This window comes from Elephas maximus, chromosome 11 (assembly GCF_024166365.1).
Source record: "Elephas maximus indicus isolate mEleMax1 chromosome 11, mEleMax1 primary haplotype, whole genome shotgun sequence".
NCBI lineage: Eukaryota > Metazoa > Chordata > Mammalia > Proboscidea > Elephantidae > Elephas > Elephas maximus.
The window spans coordinates 95,853,000-95,875,933 of NC_064829.1; the positions used below are offsets into that span (position 1 = coordinate 95,853,000).

At 42.3% G+C, this 22,934-nt stretch overlaps 1 protein-coding gene across 5 annotated transcripts; it reads right to left on the reverse strand.

The window, feature by feature from the left end:
* Positions 1-3,539: 3,539 nt before the first annotated feature.
* Positions 3,540-21,210, reverse strand: LOC126086061 (zinc finger protein 350-like). Of its 5 annotated transcripts, none has more exons than XM_049902106.1 (6): positions 21,090-21,210; positions 14,386-14,594; positions 13,940-14,003; positions 11,496-11,622; positions 11,126-11,221; positions 3,540-5,890 (listed from the first exon to the last, which is right to left on the reverse strand). In XM_049902106.1, the coding sequence occupies exons 4-6, from the start codon at positions 11,527-11,529 to the stop codon at positions 4,539-4,541; spliced, it is 1,482 nt and encodes a 493-aa protein (XP_049758063.1). In that variant the 5' UTR covers positions 11,530-11,622; positions 13,940-14,003; positions 14,386-14,594; positions 21,090-21,210; the 3' UTR covers positions 3,540-4,538. The 5 variants fall into 5 exon arrangements, with proteins under 5 accessions (XP_049758063.1, XP_049758060.1, XP_049758061.1 ...); XM_049902103.1 differs by lacking the exon at positions 13,940-14,003 and adding an exon at positions 18,669-18,786; XM_049902104.1 differs by lacking the exons at positions 13,940-14,003; positions 21,090-21,210 and adding exons at positions 18,669-18,786; positions 19,729-19,746.
* Between the last annotated feature and the right edge of the window lie 1,724 nt (positions 21,211-22,934).

Genomic DNA, 22,934 nt, shown 5'->3' on the forward strand with positions numbered 1-22,934 from the left:
GACACAACACAACTAAAAACAAACATCTACATTTGTAGAGATTAAGGTGTTTGTGTATTATTCTACTTATCCTGGAGATCCTTCTCCTTTTCTGTTCTCCCATCTCTATGTTCAGTTGCTAGGTTTCTCAAATAACACATGAAAATGTTTCTGGGGGATAATTCTGTTCTCTAAACTACCTTCCAGTGGCTCATTCACTTCAGTGACAAAACACTCTTAAATTAGGTCATGGGATCATTCATCCACTTTCCAATCAATATGTGATTAGTTATTTTTCTGTGTGCTGGGAAATATAAAACCATGTAAAGTAGTGCTCTCCAATATAATTTTCTGAGACGATGAAAATGATGGAGCTACACGTTCCAGCCATATAAAGTGCAAGGATGTCTTGTCCATCGTTTATACTGTCCAATTTGGTAGACACTAGCAGTCCTCATTAGTATAGTGATGAGTACCACTGCCTCTTACACACAAAACCAGGGTTCAATTCCCAGACAGGGAGGCAGACACCCTTATGGCTCCCGGGTGGCACAGTCTAAATCCAACCAGCTGCTCCTTGGAAACCCTTTGGGGCAGTTCTACTCCTTCCTGTGGGGTCACTATGACTCAGAATCCACTTGATGGCAATGGGTGAGTGAAGTAAGTAGTCACACATGACTACTGAATATGTGAGATGTAGCTAGTGCAACTAAAGAACTGAATTTTTTATTTTAAAATTTAATAGTCACAAATTACTAACATCAAGTATTTATAATCTGCTTGGATATAAATGGGGAAACCCTGGTGGCACAGTTGTTAAGAGCTAGAGCTACTAACCAAAAGGTCAGCATTTCGAATCCACCAGGTGTTCCTTGGAAACTGTATGGGGAAGTTCTACTCTGCCCTATAGGGCCGCTAAGTCAGAATCGACTCGACGGCAACGGGTTTGCTTTTGGTTTTTGGGTATAAATGCTCAGAAAAAACTATCAAGGAATTTAAAATAATGTGGGCATAAATAGTTGTGGATATGTCTAAATACATGAGGGATAAGAATGAGGATTGGCATACAGCTGATTCCTATGAGCCAGACAAACCTCCACTCTCCAACTTCTTCACCATTTCACACCATTTGTTCAACCTACAGAACGCCCTGCTTCTCTGCTGGGTTTACTAATCCATTGCAACGGCCACACAGAACTCACAGACCATATTCACAGTTATGAGGCTTATTACAAAAAGGCTACAACTAAGGATCAAGATCAACTTCGAAATAACAGGATATAACAGGATACAATTGGTGAGTCAGTATTGTTTTCTCGCAGGATAACCCTTGCAGCAAAAAGTTCCCTGCTGATGCAGTTCTCAATAAGGACCTTGGACAGTTCACTGCCATTGAAGCCTCTCTGCCCTAAGGCCTCCTGGTCGCCTGCCTGCTGCACCACCAGCTCTCTGCTGCTAGCTGGTCCAGCTCACAGCCAGTGTAGCATCCCACCCAGCTCTCAGCTGCTGCTCTCCTAGAAGCAGCTCTCTACTGTTTGGCATCTCTGCTGTCAGCCTATCTTCCATTGGCCTCTGTTGTTGGCCACTGCATGCTAAGTGGCCCAGCACAAAGCCAGTATAGCAGCCCATTCAGCTCTCTTAGGTGCTGCCTTGAGGCCTCTCTACCATCAGCGCATTTGTCATTGGCCTCTCTGCTGTTAACTGGCCCTGCTCACAGCCATTGTAGCAGCTTACTCAGATCTTACCTGCACTCTCCGTTGGACTTCTCAGTCATCATCTCTCTGCCACTGGGCTTTCTACAATCAGCTTCTTTGCTGCTACTAGCTCACAGCCAGTGTAACCGTACGATCAGCTCTCCTAGATGCTCTTTGCTGTCAGGATTCTCTGATAGCAGGCCTCTCCCCCTGTTGGCTCTTCTGCCATCAGCTGCCCCTCTGCTAATTGGACAAGCTCCTAGTCAGTACAGCAGCTTTGGGACCACTCAGCTCTCACATGGCTCTACTTCTCTGCCATGCAGCTTTTAGCCAGCATCTCTTCAGCCATCCAGAAGGCCTCTCCCAAAACCTCTATGTTTCAGCTATATATATATCCTGACTCTCACCAGTTGCAAGGCAGGGCCTCCCTCACAATACCAGAGATGAACCTATCTTCAATTACCCATGAGATGTCAATCAACTCAGGTCTTGTTAATTACCAGGTCAGGCTGGACAAAACTATCAAACCATCAAGTTGTTTACAGCTTACCCAGAAAATGTCAACCAGGGGAATCCCCTGGGCATAAGTAACAATTCCTTTTGGATAGAAACCAAGGAACTCTCTTCCTCCTCCCATGCTGCTTCTCCAATAAACAAGAGCAAAGGCAACAACTTCACAGGATTTAGGGGGAAAAAAATCCCAAGCTGTTTCTCAAAAAAAAAAAAAAAAAGCCAAAGAGCACATACAGGAACTAACTTCACCACAATAGTAAAACAAAACAAAATTATTGAGGACTGTATCATCTCCATGAGGAGGTAAGACACAGGCATTGAAAGAAAAACTTGTTTCCTAGGATGGCTAAGTACTCTTAAAAGTAGTCTTTACCCCAACAATCTGTGGGTAGTGTCAATGGAAAATTCTAGGGAGCAGGGTTCTACTCTCACACACATGGGATCACCATGAGTGGGAATCAACTCAATGGCAACTAGATTTTCACAGGATATTAGCATAATACATTTTTAGAATTTTCTAATTCTTAAATATTCTAACTAAACCCCTGGTACCAATTACTCCATGTCTATATCACCTAATGTAGGTGTTGTGTTATTATTCCTTGACTAAGTTACCTGCAGTGTCAAGATTCCTCTTAAATATAATCCAACTAATTCAATGCTCTCTCCAAGAGGCCATGTGCTTTTTTTCTTTTTTATTCCCCACTGTATCCTCATTTCCTGGAAACAGGGCCAAGCACAAAAGCAGTATGCAACAAATACTCATTATCCTAATGAGTAAATTCAATGTAACACTACTGTTTTTCAGATCCCTTTGCATGATAGAGGAGCCCTGGTGGCACAATGGTCAAGAGCTCGGCTGCTAACCAAAAGGTTAGTAGTTCCACTCTACCAACTGCTCCTTGGAAACCTCATGGGAAAGTTCTACCCTGTCCTAGAGGGTTACTGTAAGTCAGAATCAACTTGACGGCAACGGATTTGTTTTTGGTTGGGTTGCATGATATAAAAATTGATGACAGACATTCTGGTTTTCAATTGTTCCTTCACACAGATCTGGGGAAACTGATCTATATGTGCTCCAAATCCCACCAATCCAATATTGTCCTTCTACAATCAATCACCTCTGTAAAAAATGGAGTGGCACAGGCATCTGACCTCCTCTAGCTTCACATGAGGACAATCATTATCAACTGCCCAAGGCTGATTCTTAAGATGCAGAGGTCACACATACCTCCACCCTCCAATCTTTTTACCAACTCTGACACCAACCCTCCCTCCCAAGGCACTCTCTACTTCTCTGCTAGGTTTGCTAATTTGTTGCAATGGTCTCACAGTACTCACATAGTATACTTATAGGGTTTATTAGGGACATAACAGGTTATAATTCATGATCAGGAACAACTCAGGATACAGTTCTTCTGTTGAGAGAGCTTCTCAATCGTGCCCGCAGGCAGGGCTCTCTCTGGCCCTCGGGTCCTCAGCCCCACCTCTGCCCTGCTGGGGGCAAATGTTACAAAGTTCTTTAGCTCTGCCAATAAGTGCTCAGAGGCACCCTACTCCCTACCTAGTACGTCTTGTCCTGAAAGTTCTCAGCTCTCTCGCTCTGTGGGTCAGCACACCCACTGCAATCACTTTGTTCCGAGGGCCAGGAAGCCCACCGTGTCATCTTGCACCAGTCACTCTTCTGCTGCTCCCATTTCTCTGCCACCCCTTTTCACCATCTTGGACCATCCCCAGTGTTACAGCTTTCTCTATATATCTCCTGGGCCTAGGAGGTACTCATTGCAGAGATCCTGGGCCCAAAGAACACACTCCAATCCCAGCTCTTCATCTTGGTGGTAGGAAGGTCACCCCCATCCGCCTCTGGGATGGCTTGATTCAAGCCTAGCCGGATGGAAAAACTGACCAATCCCCTTGTGAGGGTTCCATACACCTTATTTGCATAGGGCCACCCAGTCACTGAGTGGGAATTACAAAGACTATGGCTACAAGAGCCATATTAAGTAATTCACTTCACTGCAACCTCCCATGACATTTTCCATTTATAGCAACATTCAGGACAGCAATTATCTTTTGTTTTAAAAATGCAGTTTTTATTTTCTCCACTGGCATTAACCCACACTTTCATCTAATTTGCATAACAGAACAAGTGATGTGTATGTGTTTTTGCTAACATTAGATTATGTCATGATATCAAAACACATATTTATGTAGGATGAATGTATCAGGCTTTCCCAGTCTCTGCATACATATGACTTCCCTCAGGATATACTCTGTAAGCCATACAATGAGGTAGAAATTTTTGCTCAACTCTCTTCTCCAGTGAGTGTTTCTGACTTTATCCTACCTGTTTTATGTGACATAAAATAAGACGTAATTGATCACTAAAGGCATTACCACATTGGCTGCATTCATAAGGTTTCTCTCCTGCACAAATTCTCTGTTATCTCCTGAGGGTTCACATCTGGCAACAGGCTGTCCCACAAGGACTATGTTCCTATTTGTTAGGAACCCACTGGTGTTCACTGATGTCTGCGCTGCCACAGAAGGCAGCTGCACAGTCAATGTATTAACTCGCTTTTTGTCCTGCATGAGATCACTGGTATGTGACCCACTGTGACTTGATGTAGAAGGATCTTCCACCTTAATTGAATCTACATGTTTCTCACCTGTATGTATTCTTTTATGTGATAAAAGGGAAGACACGCAGGCAAAAGTTTCTCCACACTCATTGCAGCCATACGGTATCTCTCCTGTATGAGATCTTTGATGTACAACGAGCTTTGGCTTCTCCTCGAAGGCCTTCTCACGTTCGCCGCATTTAAAGTGTTTCTCACCTGTGTGAATTTTCTGATGTCTGTTGAGGCTTGACTTCTGAGAATAAAATTTTCCACATTCACTGCATAAAAAGGGATTCATTTCTGTGTGAAATCTCTGATGTTCTATGAGGCTTGACTTTTGACTGAAGGCTTTACCACATTCACCACATACATAGGGTTTCTCCCCAGTATGAATTCGCTGATGAATATTGAGATTTCCCTTCTGGGTGAAGCCTTTTCCACATTTAGTGCATATATGGGGTTTTTCTCCTGTATGCGTTTTCTGATGATTATTCAGCAGCGATTCATACAGAAAAGCTTTGCCACATTCGGTGCATTCATAAGGTTTTTCTCCTGTATGAATTTTCTGATGTTCGGTGAGCATGTACTTTTTAAAGAAGGCTTTCCCACACAGATTACATCTATGGGGCTTCTCTCCTGTATGAATGATCTGATGATTAATAAACCAAGACTTCCTGATGAAGGCTTTCCCACATTCACTGCATACATATGGTTTTTTTATTTTGTGAGTCTTCTGATGCTTAATGAGTTGAGACTTAGAGCTGTTGGATTTTTGACTCTCACAGAATTTAATTTCGGTACGAAGTTTCTCATGGTTAGCATGGAGATAGGTTTTCTCATCTCTATTAAACTCTGCAAAGTTCTTTATTTCACAGTTTCTCTTCTGGTTGGTTAATGATAAATTTGATTTCACAGCTTTTTCATGTAAGTCAGACATACCATGAATGTGCCTTAAAGGAAAATGATTTTTGTACCAATGAACAACATTTTCTAATGCATTATATTCACAGCATTTTTCCTTTCCATCCACCCAGCTTTCATTTTCCAAGGGCTCAGGCAGATGTTCATCAACTTTCTGAATTCCTAGGAAAGAAGAGAATAACAAATCATCATTCCATCATCTCAAATAAGAATAAAGCTATTTTAAAAACACTTTGATGTGAGGTGGCACTGTTGTGACAACCCTATTATGTGAGTTAAATAAAACGCCGAGCATGATGTTCCTTGCACATTGGTAAAAACACAATAATATAAACAACCTAAAGAGTAAAAGAAGCTAGTGTAGAAACAAGTTTAGATAATACATAAAGAAGTACAGGTTTGGCTGCTTCCTAAATTAGGTCTTGCAAAAAATGCAGAGATGGTAAAATACAAGCAAATCAATGTGAACAACACACCACAGAGGTTGGAAGGTCACGATCCAAAGTGTGAAGGACAGATTCATTCATTCCACAAATTCTGACTGAAACACAACTATGCATCAAGCATAGTTGCATTTTTTCACAATGCAAAATTTTACATATGAAACTAAACAATTACCATACTATGGTGAAATGAGTTCCTTTATGTGCCCTTTTGCCTTGGTTCTTTGGAAAAATATCTTGAGAAATTTTTCTCCTAAGCCCTGAGGAGTTACCTTTGCCCTAGTTTTCTACCCTAGAGGTTTTGTTACTTTTGTCCATTTGAATGACATTGCTTGGGTAAGCTGTAAAAAACCTGTTTTAACACTTTTTGTCTGGCCCTGGGCTGCAGCCTACCCTGTGACTGGTACGCACCTTGCAGGGATTGGTCAACATAGTATGCAAATGAAGTGAGTATAGACTATGCAAATGAAGTTAATATAGCCTACTATGCAAATGAACTGACTGTGGCCTACTGAGAAGAGATTGGTCGGATTATGGCCCTGGTTTGAGGGCCATGGCTTGAAACTGACAAAGAATGTGTAGATATAAATAGCCAGCCCCACAGAGGTTTCAAAAGCAGAAAAGAAGGAGAAAGGAGAAAAGGCCAGAGAGGCAAGTAGGGAAAAGCAGAGAGACAGGAGGTGAGGAAAGTCCTAAAAGAGCTATAATATGGGTCAAGGGCTGTAACACTGAAGACAGGGAGAGGGCCCAGAAAGGCCTTGCGGTAGAGTCGGCAAGAAAGGCAGAAATGTGCTGCTAAGAATGCAGTTAAGAGAGCTGAACATAGCTGCTACACTGGCTATGAGTTGGGTCAGTTAGTCGTGCAGAGGCTGAAGGCAGGGAGGCCTGTCCTCAGTCAGCCAAGAGAAAGCTTGTCCTGAGAGGAAGCAAGCATGGCAGAAAGATAGGCCTGCTTGTTTGCACAGTCAAGAAGAGCTGAGAGAGCTATCCTGCACTGAAGAAGGGAGACTTCACCTATATGATTCCTGATCCTGACCCCAAGCGATAGCCTGTTGATCCTAATCCCCACTTGTACCCTGTTACTCCCTTAATAAACCACTTAAGTGTACGTATGGTCTGTGAGTTCTGCGTTACCATCGCAATGAATTATCGAACTCAGCAGAGGAATAAGAATGCTGTGGGGTGTTGACAGCTGTTGTCAGAATAGATAAAAAGGTTGAAGAGTAGAGGTACGTCTGACCTCTACTCCATAGGAATCACCATCAGCTTTGTGCTGATGGTGATTCCCATCTCTCCCCTGAAGTTAGAAGACTTCAGGCAATACTTTTAATACAACCATATGCATATATACACAGTAAAGGTATTGGGTGTACACAAATATATTCCTTATATTTAGAGTCTACATTCCAGTTTGGTAAAACCACTAAAAAAACACAAGGAAAAATAAAGAAAGCAGCTGCAGAATGAAGTTTTGATGCATGTCACAACATGGATGAACCTAGGAAACATGCAGAATGAAACAGGTCAGTCACAAAAGGACAACTAATGTATGATCTCACTTACATAAACTAAGTATACAGAAACCAAAAATTACTGGTCATTACCAGGGTTGGGAGGAAGGTGTTGTGGACTGAACTGTTTTCTAAAATATGTGTTGCGAATCCTAAATCCTATACCTGGGTTATAATCCCATTTGGGAATGGGTATTCTTGTTATACTAATGAGGCAGTGTTAGTGTATGGTGTCTCTTAAAACAATCTCTTTTGAGATATAAAAGGGCAGATTAAGTGCAAACAAGCAAGTAAGCAGAGATTGGAGAAGACAGATGCCAAGCCACATGAAGATCACCAAGGAGTCAATTACCAGAAACCGTAAAGGACCTTCCCACAAAGCCAATAGAGAGAAAAGGTGTTCTAAATTTGGAGTTCTGGCCTCCTAAATAGTGAGAAAATAAATTTCTTTGTTAACACCATCCACTTGTGGTATTTCTATCATGGAGGCACTAGATAACCAAGAGAGAGAGGGAAAGTGGGAGTTTTTGCTTAGGATACATTCAATGTATGTTCCTGGTGGTGAAATAATTTGGAAAAAGACACCAAAAATGGTTGCACAACTTAAAGAACGTAATCAATGTCACTGAATTGCATATGCTGAAATTGTTTAATCGCTGTATTTTTTTGTGTATATTTCTACTGCAATAAAAAAAAAAAAAAGAAAAGTAGCCAGAGATTATAAAAAGTGGTTTGAGAAAGGGTGGAAACAGGTCTAAGAAATGATGATACATTTTGGAGGAAGAGAAGGCTCTCTGATGGAGTCAGTGTTGCCAGGGTTGAAGATTTGGGGTAGGGTAAAGAAAGTGAGGAATCAAGGGTTGCTACTAAGTATTTGATTTGAGCCTTGGAGTAGGGGTGTCTTTTAATGAGACGAGGAGTGTCAATGAAAAATAAAATGTTCAAGCAAACATGCTGAAGCATATCAACTCTAAGTTAGTTATGACACATCCAAGTACAGAAATGAAGAACTCAGGGACGCATCAATCTTGAGAAAAGCCTTAACGGGAGGTAACAACTGGGAAAACGTTAGGGAAACAGTCTTTGACTGGAGGTGACAACTCGGAAAACATTAGTGTATAAACACGATTTAAGGACAAAGTATAGAATGAGATCACGTTCAGAAAACGTGTTCATTAAAAGAAGATGAACCCCAAGGTTTTAATCATTCTAACATTTTGAACTTTGGAATGGAAAAAGTCCCCTGAAGGGGTGAAGTGAATTCAATGGTAACACAGACGATGAACCAGGAGAAAGAGCAGACTTACATACTAAACAACGGAATTAAATTCAAGTAGACCTGAGTTATGATCCTGTTTATGCTGGAAATGAGAACAAAGGGCATTAGAAATGTTTTTTTCTAGGCAAGAAATCATTAGGAACAGCAGAGACCTTTAAAGCACAGGGTCCTGCAGGTAGGAAGCATTAAATGTTACAGCAGAATAGCTAGGATTTAAGATGTACAGTACTAAAAAAAAAAAAACCCACTGCCATCAAGTCAATTCTGACTCATAGCGACCCTAGAGGACAGAGTAGAACTGCCCCATAGAGTTTCCAAGGAGCGCCTGGTGGATTTGAACTGCCGACCTTTTGGTTAGCAGCCGTAGTTCTTAACCACTATACTATCAGGGTTTCAGGAGAACCTAAGCTGACAGGGGTTTTCTTGGCAGAAAGATGATTCTAGCTCCTTATGGATATTGGGAATTTACAGGGAAGTTTTGTAAAGATGAGAAAAATTTTGTGGTGAATTGAGTTCCTTTCTGTGGCCTTTTGCCTTGGTTCTTAGGAAAAAACAGTTTGAGAGATTTTCCCCCTAAGCCCTGAGGAGTTACCTTTGCCCTAGTTCTCTACCCCAGAGGGTTTGTTACTTTTTTCCAGGTTGAATGACATTTTCTGGGTAAGCTGTAAACAATCTGATGGTTTCATACTTTTTGTCTAGCCCTGGGCTGCAGTCTGCCCTGTGACTGGTCTATTTTACGAACCTTGCAGGGATTGGTTAGGTTTATTATTCAAATCAAGAGAATAAGCCTGTTAATGGTCCTGCTGGGAGGGCCATGCCTTCAAATTTGTAAGGTGTCTGCTTATACAAGCAACCAACCCCACAGAAGTTTTTAAGAGGCAAGAAGAGAGAGGCAGAGAGAGAGGGGAGGTGAGGAACCTCCTAAAAGAGCTATAACACAGGTCAAGGGCTGTAACACTGAAGACAGCATCAGGTCTGGAGGGGGCCCAGTGGCAAAGGCAGTGGCCCATAATGGGCCCTGCAGGAGAGGCAGCAGGAATGGCAGAAACCTACTGCACGACTCAGGCGGGGTGTGCATGGCCAAATGGAAGGCTTCCCCAAGGGGGCCAAGAGGAGGCCTGCACAGCCGAGAGGAGTGGGTTGTGCAGGGCAGAGAAAAAGGGCTGCCTGCTTGCATGGCTGTGACGTTGAGAGCTGTCCTACAGGAGGAAAGGAGGGATGTGCTCTCCGCTTTGGGGGGGCCTTCCTGACTTTGCCTACCTGCTTCCTGATCCTGATCCCGAGTTGTACCTGTTACTTCCTTAGTAAACCAGTTAACTGTAAGTGCAGTTTGTGAGTTTTGTGGGATGTTGCAGCAAATTGCTGAACCCAAACAGGGGAGGGAAGAGTGCCGAGGGGAGTGGGAATGGCTGGTGTCAGAGATGGAGTGGTACAGCACCTTGGAGAAATGGGAAATTTGGGCTGGATTTAACCCTACCTCATTGGAGTCAAACATATTGTTGATGCTTATATTTGCAATTACTGACATAAATATACAGAGAAAAGTCTGTTAGACAATATCAGGGAAAATGTCAATTTGACGGTCTCCTCTAGGGAACAGAAGGAGCTTAACTCATTAGAATGAAGGAAATTTTAAAGGATTAGGAGAACAAACAAGAAAATTAAAATCAGAACATCAGAGTAGGGGAAAAGGAAGCAAATAAAGACACAGTGAGAGACAGTTCACTCTGGGGACACAATACCCAAGATGGGGTTGGATGTGAAGAAGGGAAATCAGTATTTCCCAATGGGGGTGTAAGGTGCCATACTCAGGGGACGGTTATTAATTCCAAGTTCTCTCTGAGTAGAGACGCCTGGAATGTGGAATTTCAAAGTAAGGAAGGTGGCAGGATATAAAGAAGTGAAAGATTTGAGAATCGTACACAGAAGAAAAGTATGCAAATAAAAACATCAAGATGTATGTCAATTAAAAAGGGATCCAGTCTCAGAAGATAAGGGGTTATATTTTTCTCCAAACTTCTACAAAGAAAACGAGGTCTCACACGAAGAGAGGGATATGTGGAGATTCTGTGTATGCTCAGATACCCCTCACAGTTGTGAGCCCTTCTCTGACCAGAATGTGACTTCCATACCCTATGCCCCGTGCTGGTTTTCGTTTACTCACCTGAAAATACTCGATTACGGATTTTGTGTAATATACTCCATGGTTGTATTCCTCGTGCCAACCTGGAGAATGCATCTGGTGTGCTAACTTGATACCCTGTTTGTTGGAAATGACAGAAGACTCAGACACACCAAATTGGGCTTGAGTTTGTGAAGACTGCAGAATGTTACATTTGGGAAAAAACAATTCTCAAATGTATAAAGGTTTTTCTGTCAGGAGTAGGAAGAATACACCCACTTATCTAGGGCCAGAGACTAGACGAGAATCCACCAGTTGAGAGCACCACAGATGCTCCAAAGCTTGCCGCGGCTGAGAAAGCAAAGGCTACTGATTGAGGACCCCCTAAGGGACACAGGGGAGCTGTCCTCACCCACGGACATCAAGTTGCTAAAGTTCTCCAACATCACGTTCCGGTACAGGTCCTTCTGAGCAGGGTCAAGGAGCTGCCACTCCTCCCAGGTGAACTCCACAGCCACATCCTCCAAAGTAAGTGATTCCTGTAATAACAGGGTCCTGTTTAATGAAGTGATTTCCTTTTCGTGATACGACTGAAATGTGCAGCAAGTTGTTCTGTTCATATCCTCTCTATGGGCTGCTGTATTTATATACCTAGTCTGAAATGGTAGGAGTAGCAGCAGAGTCATCAGAACCTGTCTCACTTCAGGGAGGATAATGATCAAGATCAGCCCAAAGCTGATTCCCTTAAGATGGAGGTCAGACATACATCCATCCTCCAACCATTTTACCAATTCTGACGCCAAGCGTCCCTCTCATGGCACTCTCTACTTCTCTTCTGGGTTCGATAATCCATTGCAATGACCACACAGAATACACAGACCAGAATAACATTAAGCTGTTTACTAAGAAAGTAACAGGGTACAACTCAGAATTAGGGTCAACAGGCTACAACTCAGGATCAGGATCAGGAAGGATGCAGGCAAAGTCTTCCTTCTTTAGTGCAGGACAGCTCTCTCAGCTCCTCTTGGCCATCTAGGCCTCCTCTCAATCACCTGAGGACAGACTTGTCTTGGACTACTGAACACAGGCTCCTCTCAGCCCCCTCAGGAAAGGCTCCTCATGCATTTTGCCACAGTGTCCCTTATGGGCCTGTAGCCACTGGTTTTGCCACTGGCCCCTTTTGGGCCTGTCGACACTAGCTCTGGTGCTGGGCCCCTTCCGGGCCTCTTGCTGTCTTCAGAGTTACAGCCCTTGGTCTGTGTTACAGCTCTTAAAAGAGGTTCCTTGCTTCTTCTCTCTCTTTGCTTCTTTCTGTTTTCCTCCTGCTGCTTCTCTCCCTGCTTCTTTCTGTCTCTGAAACCTCTGTGGGGCTAGCTGGTTATATCTACAAACTCTTTGTCAATTTCAAGGCATTAACTCCCACCAAGGTATGAGTTGATCATCCCCTCTCAATATGCCACAGACACCTCAGTTGCATGGTGCATTGTCACTTCATTTGCATAGCTGAGTGAGCTGCTATACCGGCTATAAGCTGGGCCAGTTAGCAGAGAGGCTGATGGCAGGGAGGCCGACATTAGAGAGCCCAATGGTGAGATGCCTGCAGGACAGATAAGACAGCTGCCCAGAAGATAAGCCAAGTTGAGGCACCTGCCTAGCAGAGATGGCAGCCACTCAGCTAAGAAGGCCTCTGGTTAGCAGAGAAGCCACGCTGCCTGATCACTGGAGGCCTGTGTGCTTCCTGCCGTGGATTCCAAGTTGTTCCCGTTACTTCCTTGTTGATCCTGAGTTGTAGCCTGTTACTCCCCTAATAAACTGCATAATTGTGAGTACAGTCTGTGAGTTCAGTGCGGCCATGGCAACAAAGTATCAAATCCCACAGAGAGGAAGAGAGTGCAGTGGGAGGAGCAACTGGTATAAGAATTTATGGAGAAATGGGAAGGCAAAGATATATGTGACCTCTACCACACAGAAACCAACTTTGTGCGAATCCGGATTCACATCCCTCATGAATTTAGACTATTCATTACGCTGCAGAGTAATGGCCAACATAAGAAAGATCTCAATCTCACTAGTAATGGAAAAAACACAATAAAGCCTGAAAAAGCTAGAGCCTGTGTAAGGTGAAAACCTGTCAGAGAAGGAAAATTCAAATATTTTTCACTAAGAGCAAGCAATAGAAAAGTGGGAAGGCTGCACTGTGTCAGAGGTGGAAAATTTGCAAGACCCAGAAAAAAGAGGCAGTTCTGTCGAGTTCCGGCTCTCGCATGTTTCACTGCACAAAAGAAAGCAAGACTGGGAAATCTTTGACCATGCAGACTGTTGGAAGTTATGACATTTGATAACACTGTAATAACAAGTATCAGAAAGACTGTGGGCACTGGATGCTCATTCATAGCACGTACTATGGGCCAGACACTCTTCAAAATGCTTTAAAAAGATTAACCAACCTCATCCCCACGATAACCAAATGAGATAGGTGCCATTATTATCACCTCCATTGCACAAATGAGAAAACTCAGGCGTGTGCAAGGTCACAGAGCTACTCCCTATTTCCAAATCTGTACTAAAACATAAGTTCACTGAGAGTCATTTGACAGCCATGCAATGCTTCCATTTTTCAAAAATGTTTAGGTTTAACCCCTGGATAAACCTAGAATACCACAAGGCTGAGTCCACGGGCTAACCTGTATTGGTCTCCTGTGTCCACTGAGTTTGCTTGGTCTATTCCTACAGGGGTCTATGAGGAACCCCAGAAGAAACAACCATAGGAAACCACCCTTTGCATTTATAAGAATGCTGCTACTCCGGACACCATCCACCACATCATTTCTAGGAAGAACAGTCAAAGAAACTTACAGAGACTGAAGTTCCACAAAATACTGAAATCCCCCAAGTAACTGATCTTTTCTCCACATCATTTCTAGGAAGAACAATCAAAGAAACTTACTGAGACTTAAGTTCCACGAAATATTGAAATCCCCCCAGTAACTGACTTTCTTTCTCCTCAAAAACATGTAAATTATAATGATTCTCTTGTGTTGGCCAGAGATATTAAATGCAGGTTGACAGCTACTGTAACCCACAGTATCCTCTAATCACATATTATCTTCCAACAGAAGTAATTTAGTGTTAATACTATGAATAACATATTTCTGGTCATACTTTGCCTGATGCTGAATTACAAGCCTGAGTCTATTTCTCTCCAGCTCCTGTTTTTCCAAACTTACACATTTCAGATTAACTAATATTTTACAGGCTTGTACAAACCTATCAGGGAAAGCATAAAAGAAACCAAAAGTCACCTGAGCCTTGATCATTTTCTGTTGTTCTTGGGACATGACCAGCAACTGGGATGTTTGTCTTTGTGTTTACTAAATCAACTCTGAATTTCTGTTCAGAAATCTCAGACTCCCATAAAGGGTGTCCCCAGAAAGAAAATACCCAAGTCCTGGAACCTCTTCCTTCTTCCTTCAAATGGTTCTCTTGTTGCTGGGGAGTCAGGACCTGTGGGCTGAAAGAAAAATTTAGTGTGAGTGGTATATCACCTCTACACCCAGATGCTATCACTCTTCCTGGAACTCACCTTAAGACAAGACCCCCAATACTGCTGACTTTCCCTTTATTTGGTACTCCAGAACATTTTACACCCTGAGCAATAATAAGTAAGATTCAGAATTTGCACAGATATGGGTAAAGGATGTCTTTTCAAAAAACAGTGCTTGGAAAATGAGATATACATGTAGAAGAAAAAAAAAACAAAACAAGATTGATCCCTACCTCACAACATACATAAAAATCAATTTGGGGTCTATTACGACCCTCGACAAGAAAGGCAAATCCATAGAGCTTTAAGAAGATGAGATTACATCAGGGTTGGAAATATAGTTTAAACAGGCCACATGAACCATTTACCATAAAGCAAAGACTATTCTGCTGGAAGAACTGTAAAGTGGTAGAACCACTTTACAAAACATTTAGGCATCACCTAATATTAGGTTGAAGTTATACATGGCTTTTAAATAACAGTTTAACTGTGAAGTATAAATCTAGGTATACATCCCCCCGTAATGAGTGCACATTTGAACCACAGGACATGTACCAATACTTTCATAGCATTATTATTTGTAGCAGATACCACTTCAACCAACACAAATACAGTAAGAAAAACTGTTATATATCTAAACTATGAAATGCTACAGAGCAACTAAAACTCTTGGCCAGCCTGCAAGCTAAAAATGTCTTTTACATTTGTTAAAAGACTGTAAAAAAAGAAAACAAAGAATTCTATGTGGTACCTTATGTGGCCTGTAAAGTCTAAAATATTTACTATGTAACCATTCATAGAATAAGTTTGCCAACTCTAGTTACAGAACAAAGTAAATACACCTGTATACAACAACATGAATAGTTCTCTCAAATCTAACACTGAGCAAACCAATCGTGATACAGAAAAAAATGCATTATATACGATTCTATTTACAGTCAGTTGAAAACAGGCAAAACTCAATAAACTTAAATGATTAGGAATAATTAACTACATGGCAAAACTATAAAGAAGAGCCTGAAGTGCCTGCTATGACCGCTTGGATGCTGGCTGGCAATGTTCTATTACTTGCCTGGGCAATGGTTAGTTACATGAATATTGCCTTTATACTAGTTAAATTGAAAATTTTTTTTAAAAAAAGATAAATTTAGATAATTAAAGAGACCAACAATATCAAAAGCTTGTTATCTGAAAAGACCAATAAAATTACGCAGATTTGTAGTGAGAGCGATCAAACCTGAAAGATGAGTTGCAATGCAATGAATCACTTAATGTGGTCCTTCTAGCCACAGTCTTTGTGACTCACACAAATATTGAGTGGGACTATGCAAATAAGGTATGTGAAATCTGTGATGGTTAGGGTTTTGTGTCAACTTGGCTAGGCCACGATTCCCAGTATTGCATGGCTGTCCTCCATTTTTGTGATATCATGTAATTATCATCTATTTTGTAATGTGTTGTGAATCCTAGCCTCTATGCCTGTGGTTGAGTTAATGAGGCAGGATTAAGGATGTGTATTGAGTCACCTCCTTAGTAAAGGGTGTGACTCAAGTCCCATCCCTACTCAAGTCATGTGCTTTCCTGGAGTATTGCCTGCTTCCAATATATATATATGTGGGTACTCTGGTGGAGCTCTCTCTGTGCATCTAGATCTTGCATCCAGCTCATCACTGTCTAACCTCTGGTTCTTAGGACTTGAGTCAGTGGCCTGCCTTCTGACCTGTCGATTCTGGGATTCACCAGCTTCCACAGCCCCATGGGGCCAGCAGCCTATCATCCGACCTGATTCACCAGCTTTCACAGCCTTGTGAGCCAGCAGCCTACCTTCTGGTCTGCCAGATTGGGTTCATCAGTCCCTGTGGCCACACAGGTCAGGAGAAATACCCAGCCTGACACCTGACGCACAGATTTGGCACTTGCCGGCCTCCACAACCGTGTGAGCCATTTCTTTGAGATACAGTTGATGAGTTCTGTGAGACACTGAAGCAAATTACAGAACCCAAAGACGGGTGGGAAAGTACCGAGGGGAGGAGTAGTAGTTGATGTTAGAGGTGATGCAGTGGGACAGCAGTTTGGAAGAGCTTGACATCTGTGACACCTTTACCCTCCACACATAGGAACCACCCTTGTGCTGATCCTTATAAAAGAATTTATTCAAGAAATGATTCATTCAGAAGTGTCACAAATAAAGATTATAAAAATTAATGGGAGAAATGACCCAGATAAAATAGACATTTTATAGTCTTGAAATAAACAATACTACAAACTTATTTATTTCATTAAATTTGAGATCCTGGATGAATTTATAGTTTTATGATCCTACCTCCTTACAATGTAATGAATTACTTAATATGACCCTTCTAGCCATGGTGTTTGTGACTGACGCACAATGATTGAATGGGACTATGCAAATAAGGTATATGAAACCTTGATGGTTAGGGTTATGTGTCAACTTGGCTAGGCCATGACTCTCAGTATTGTATGGCTGTCCTACATTTTGTGATCTAATGTAATTACCCTAATTGCCCTCGTTCTGGGGACTTGATCCAACGGCCTGCCATCTGACATGCTGATTCTGGGATTCGCCAGCTCCCAGAGGCCTATCATCTGACCTGATTCACCAGCTTCTGCAGCCTTGTGAGCCAGCAGACTGACACCTGACTTGCCAATTTGGGTTTGTCAGCCCCTGTGGCCATGTGGGTAAGGAGAAGCCTACACCTAACTCACGTACTTGGGACTTGCCAGCCTCCGAAACAGTGTGGGCCATTTTCTTGATATGGTTTGCGAGTTCTGTGAGACACTGCAGCGAACTACGGAACCCAAAGATGGAAGACAGAGTGCTGAGGGAGGAGGAGGAGTTGATGTCAAAGATGATGGTTTGGTACAGCGGTATGGAAAAGTTGGACATTTGGGACATCTTTTACCTCCACCTCATAGGAACCAGCTTTGTGATGATCCTTATAAAAGGAAATATTCATTTATTCCTAGAAAGAAAATGTAGCAAGTGCATTTTATGAATGGGGAAGAAGGCAAAAATGTTGTAGCAAAAACTAACAACATACCAATCTATTTTGTATTACAAAGCAGTGGTAAGACAGACCACTTCTGTGTGTGGCTTTTTTAGCCATGGTCCTGTAACTCCCACCCAAGTGATTGGGTGGAGCTGCGCATATATGGTAATTGTGGCCTAACAAAAGGACTGGTCAGTTTTGCCACTCCACTGGGCTTGAAACGAGCTATCCCAAAGGTGGAAAAGGAGAAGATCCCACCACAACCAAGGAAGAACAGCCAGGAACTAGCGCGTACTTTGGATCCGTGATCCCTGTGCTGAGAAGCTCCTGGAAGCAGGAGATCGAGAGAGAGAGAGTGAGCTGTAACCCTGAAGACAGTGAAAAGCGGTGGCAGGGGAGACCCATCAGCAGAGACAGGGCAGCAAGAGATGATGCAGTGGGCTTCCCAGCCCACAGAGAAAGCTGAGTGCCTCTGGGGAGAGGTCTAAGGCCAGGGAGCGGCGTGCCAGTGAGCAAGGCTGAGAAGAGGCTGTCCTGATGGGAGAATTGTATCCTTGAGTATTCCTGACCCTGAATTGTAACCTGTTACTTCCCTGATAAACCCCATAATTGTGAGTATTGTCTGTGAGTTCTGTGTGGCCACTGCAATGAATTATCGAACCCAGCAGAGAAGTAGAGTGCTGTGGGAGGGACAGTTGGTGTCAGAACTGGCAAAGATGGTGCAGAGAGGAGCCATGTCTGACCTCCGCCTTAGAGGAATCAGCCTTGGGCTGTTGATCCTGATTCTCCTTCCCCCTTGTGAAATTAGAGGTCAGCTGCTGCCCCTGTGCCATTTTCACAAGAGCTGAGCCAATGCATGATGATAAGAATAAGGAATAAACATTAGGAAGTTTACAGAAAATTAAGGTTGTTTTCAAACAGTATTCTGCATGGAAAGAGCGACTGAAATTATTACCTACTTAAAAGTGAAAATGTTCCCCAAGAAACCAACAAGCAGACTTTTACATAAATGTTATTTGTTCTTAGGTACCTTTGATATGGTTTGCCATATCATCTTTGACATCAACTCCTCCTCCTCCCTCAGCACTCTGTCTTCCATCTTTGGGTTCCGTAGTTCGCTGCAGTGTCTCACAGAACTCATAGTGACTCTACAGAAAACAGAGCAAAACTCTGCCCAGTCCAGTGCCATCTTCACTATCCTTACTATGTTTGAGCCCAGTGTTGCAGCCACTGCGTCAATCCATCCCATTGAGGGTCTTCCTCTCTTTCATTGATCCTCTACTTTACCAAAGATGATGTCCTTTACATACATACTTGAGTACAATTGCACCATATGCTTAAGCTCATCTCCATGCCAATCCTAACACTAGCTATGGGAACTGGAATTGAACTCACAAGGGCTTACTAATAAACTGGAATATGGGTCAGAGGTATGAATAATTAACAAAACAGGCTTTCAGTAAAGCAAAGACTGTGCATATACGTGAAGCTATGCGGGCCACAAGATCTCTTACACAATGTGACTCAACTCTATGTTTTCAGCATGAAAGCAGCCATAGGCCGATAGGCGTGGTGGATTAGTCCCTCCATCAGCAGTTAGCAAACTACTGGCTTAGATGAGAACAGACATGATTCTCTAAACCAAGAATTTTGTAGTATTCCATTGTGTGTATGTACCATAGTTTGTTTCTTCACTCATCTGTTGATGGGCACTTGGGTTGTTTCCGTCTTTTTGCTATTGTGAATAATGCTGCAATGAACACGGATGTGAATATGTTTATTGTGTGACAGTTCTTATTTCTCTAGGACATATTCCTAGGAGTGTGAGTGCTAGATTGTACGGTATTTCTATTTCTAGCTTTTTAAGGAAGCGTCATATCGTTTCCTAAAATGGTTCTGTCATTTTGCATTTCGCACACACAATGGAATACTACGCAATGATAAAGAAAAATGATGAATCTGCAAAACAGCTCACAAAATGGAAGAATGTGGAGGTTATTATGCTGAGTTGTTTTGGCCCATGCAATGAGAGTAGAAAGGACTTAGTCAATTTTTGAGTAGAAGCTATAGGAGTCATGGCATAATCTTACCTTTCTTCTTTTCCTGTGCTATTAGAACTTGAGAGCACTCGTGGCACAGTGATTAAGAGCTACGGCTGCTAACTCAAACACTGACAGTTCAAATCCGCCAGTCGCTCCTTGAAAACCCTCTGGGGCAGTTCTACTCTGTCCAATAGGGTCGCTGTGAGTCAGAATCGACTCAACAGCAATGGGTACAGGTATGATAATTTGGAAGTCTGGATTCAGGTCTGGAGAAGACACATGGAGTAGTGGCAGAGAATATCAGCCAACCCACAGCCAACATGAACTGTGAGCAAGAAAACAAAACCTTGTTGTTGTAAACCACTGATATTTTGGGGTTGTCTGTTACTGCAACATGATTTCTCAGTTTGGCGTTAGGACCAAGTAGCATCAGCACCACCTGGGAGCAGGTTAACAATGCAAATTCTTGGGTTCTACCCTAAACTTCCAGGAAAAAAAAAAGCTCTAACTTAAAAGTCTTGCAAGTGAAGCTGACTCGTGCCAAAGTTTGAGAACCACTTATCTACCTGTTGCCATGGAGTCAATTCCGACTCATAGTGACCCTATAGGACAGAGTAGAACTGCCCCATAGTTTCCAAGGAGCACCTGGTGGATTCAAACTGCTGACCTTTTGGTTAGCTGCCATAGCTCTTAACCATTACACCACCAGGGTGTCCACCAGTTATCTTAAAAAAAAAAAAATTTTTTTTTTTTTTTTTTTAGAAAGAGGTTAATTCATGTGATATCCGAGTGAATTCTATAAAATGTTTTATATACAGAAAATTTCAAAACTCTTAACTGTTCTGTATCACTAAGAGAAAAATGAAGTTTTATTTACTTAAGAAATAAAGCTTTCTTTTTATAAAAAATAAAACAAATATATAAATCAAGAACTTGAACTACTGTTTGAGGAACTGTATCCCTTACGTCCCAGGAGCCCAGGTTCCAACCTCACCTCCACCACCAGCCAGGGGTCCTGGGCTTTCAAAGCTTCAGGCCTCACAAGCCTCTGTAACACTAACACAGACGCCCCGCCCCCCATCCTGGATTAATGCGACACCTCGATCAGACACCCCGTAAGATCTCCATCCCCCGGCTCCAACTTCACTGAGCCCTATATTAAATCTCGAACCGGAACCAGACACCGCATTCGCCATAAATAGCCCCTGCACTCCTTACAATCAGAGCGATACGCAAAGACCCCGTAACCTGACAGTCATGACAGCCTTAATCGTTGTACAAAGGCGCGCCCCTCCTGACTGACCTCAAAACCACCACCCCGACGCTCCCCTCAGGAACTCCGTGTGTCCTCACTACTCCACATCCACACACCTCCCTCGCCCTCTTCCAAGGACAAAACACACACTGACCTGTTTTCCTCCTGAACCACGAGAAGTTCCGAGGCTTTACACTTAGATATCAAAAACCTCTTGTACTTCTGGACCCTTCGCCAGATTCCTCTTGCTCCTACGGAGGCTGGCGAGGCTCTGAGACTTCTTTAGAGGCGGGGACAGCTGGATTTCCGGCACCGGCTTGAGAGGTAATATGTCTGCGCCCTACGAGTCATGGCTCCCTGAAGGCTGCCATATTTGAAGATTCGCCGTACAGCTTGGCTGCTAACCGGAAGGTAAGTACTTCAAATCCACCAGCCGCTCCTTGGAAACGCTAAGGGGCAGCTGTACTCTGTCAGATTGGGTCGCTATGAGTCGAATGGACTGGAGGGCAATGAGTTTTTGTATTTTGTTTTTTTAAGCCAGGGAAGGCCGCAAAGAGGAGAAGCCCACTTAGAAGTGTTAGTTTCCTGACACTACAACCATTGCTGAAAATGAGTATTTTATAGGCTCCAACTTTACAAAAAACATGGCGCGGATAAATTGTTTTCAGTGGCTGAGCAGAGAAGTAATAGGTAAAAAAAAAAAAAAAAAAAATTTTTTTTTTTTTGTTTGGAAATTGTTAATTGGGAGTTCAAGTGTCAGTACGGCAGAGAATGTGCTACTGGGAATGAAAACACAAAAGGGTTTTTAGCCCTAAGGCGACAACCAAGAAAAGCTTCTGACAGTAAATGACTGGTAGGAAGCAGGTTTTAAGGACAGAAGTTTTGGAGAAGCTGGTAAGGTATGAGACTGGCCGTCACAGACCAGGGGAATAGAGCTGCAGGCAAGAGCCTGGGATATATTTGGAAAGGGGACATAGGGTAAAAGCCACTCAAGAAAAGGCCAGTAAAGGGCAATAAAGCTCTGAAGCAAGTGGGATGGCCTAACCCACGTGAGGGCAGGAAAAGAATTAAGAATCAGAAAACATTAGGGTCAAAGCTTTTTGCCAAAGGTGCCAAGACAATCCAGTGCAGATAGTCTTTTCAATGAATGGTGCTGGGATAACTACATACCCATATGTAAGAAAAGGAACTAACTTCACTCAGACCTACTCAACAGCTAACACAAAATGAATCATAGACCTCCATTTAAGAAGAAAAATATATAAAAGCTAACAAAACTTGGAAGAAAATCTTCATAACATGGTTTAGGCGGAGGGTTCTGCAAAAGGATAAAATGCATGGTCTGTAAAAAAATAGACTTATTTAAAATTTAAAAAAACTTTTTTGCTTCTATAAATATATACTATATTTAAGAAAATCAAAAGGGAAGGCACAGATTGGGAAAAAATATTTCTACGTTATACATCTGATAAAACTTGTGTTCTAAATATATAAAGAATTTCCAAAACTCAACAATAACAACATAATATTCAATTAGTTTAAGGGTTCATGGAAAAGTTCTAAAATTTCCATTGGAGTGATTGTCACACAATTCTATAAATTTATTAAATACAAAGCTGTGCTGCTAAATATTACACATGACTATCAATGAACTCGATGACAATGGGTTTATCAAGTAGGAGCCCTGGTGGCACAGTGGTTAAGAGCTCAGCTGCTAACCAAGAGGTCAGTAGTTTGAATCCACCAGCCACTCCTTGAAAACCCTGTGGGGCAGTTCTACTCTGTCCTATAGGGTCGCTATGAGTTGGAATCAACTCGATGGCAATGGGTTTGATTTTTGGTTTTAGTTATCAAGTTGTTAAAAATAAATTGCTATTCTACAGTGAAAATGTTAGAATGAGGGAAAAAAAAGACATCAAATACACTTGCAAAAAATATAACCTACACAGAAGTAGAAATAAACGGGGTTGTCAAAGTATAAAAAAAATGGCAGGGCAGC

Bases quoted from the DNA above. Each gene is read 5' to 3' on its own strand.
- LOC126086061 (XM_049902102.1), bottom strand. From the start codon at position 14,421: ATGTCCCAAGAACAACAGAAAATGATCAAGGCTCAG. The intron at 11,222-11,495 runs GTGAGGACAGCT...TCCAACAAACAG, and splicing joins TAGCAACTTGATGTCCGTGG to GGTATCAAGTTAGCACACCA. The intron at 5,891-11,125 runs GTGAGTAAACGA...CTTCTTTCCTAG, and splicing joins CCGTAATCGAGTATTTTCAG to GAATTCAGAAAGTTGATGAA.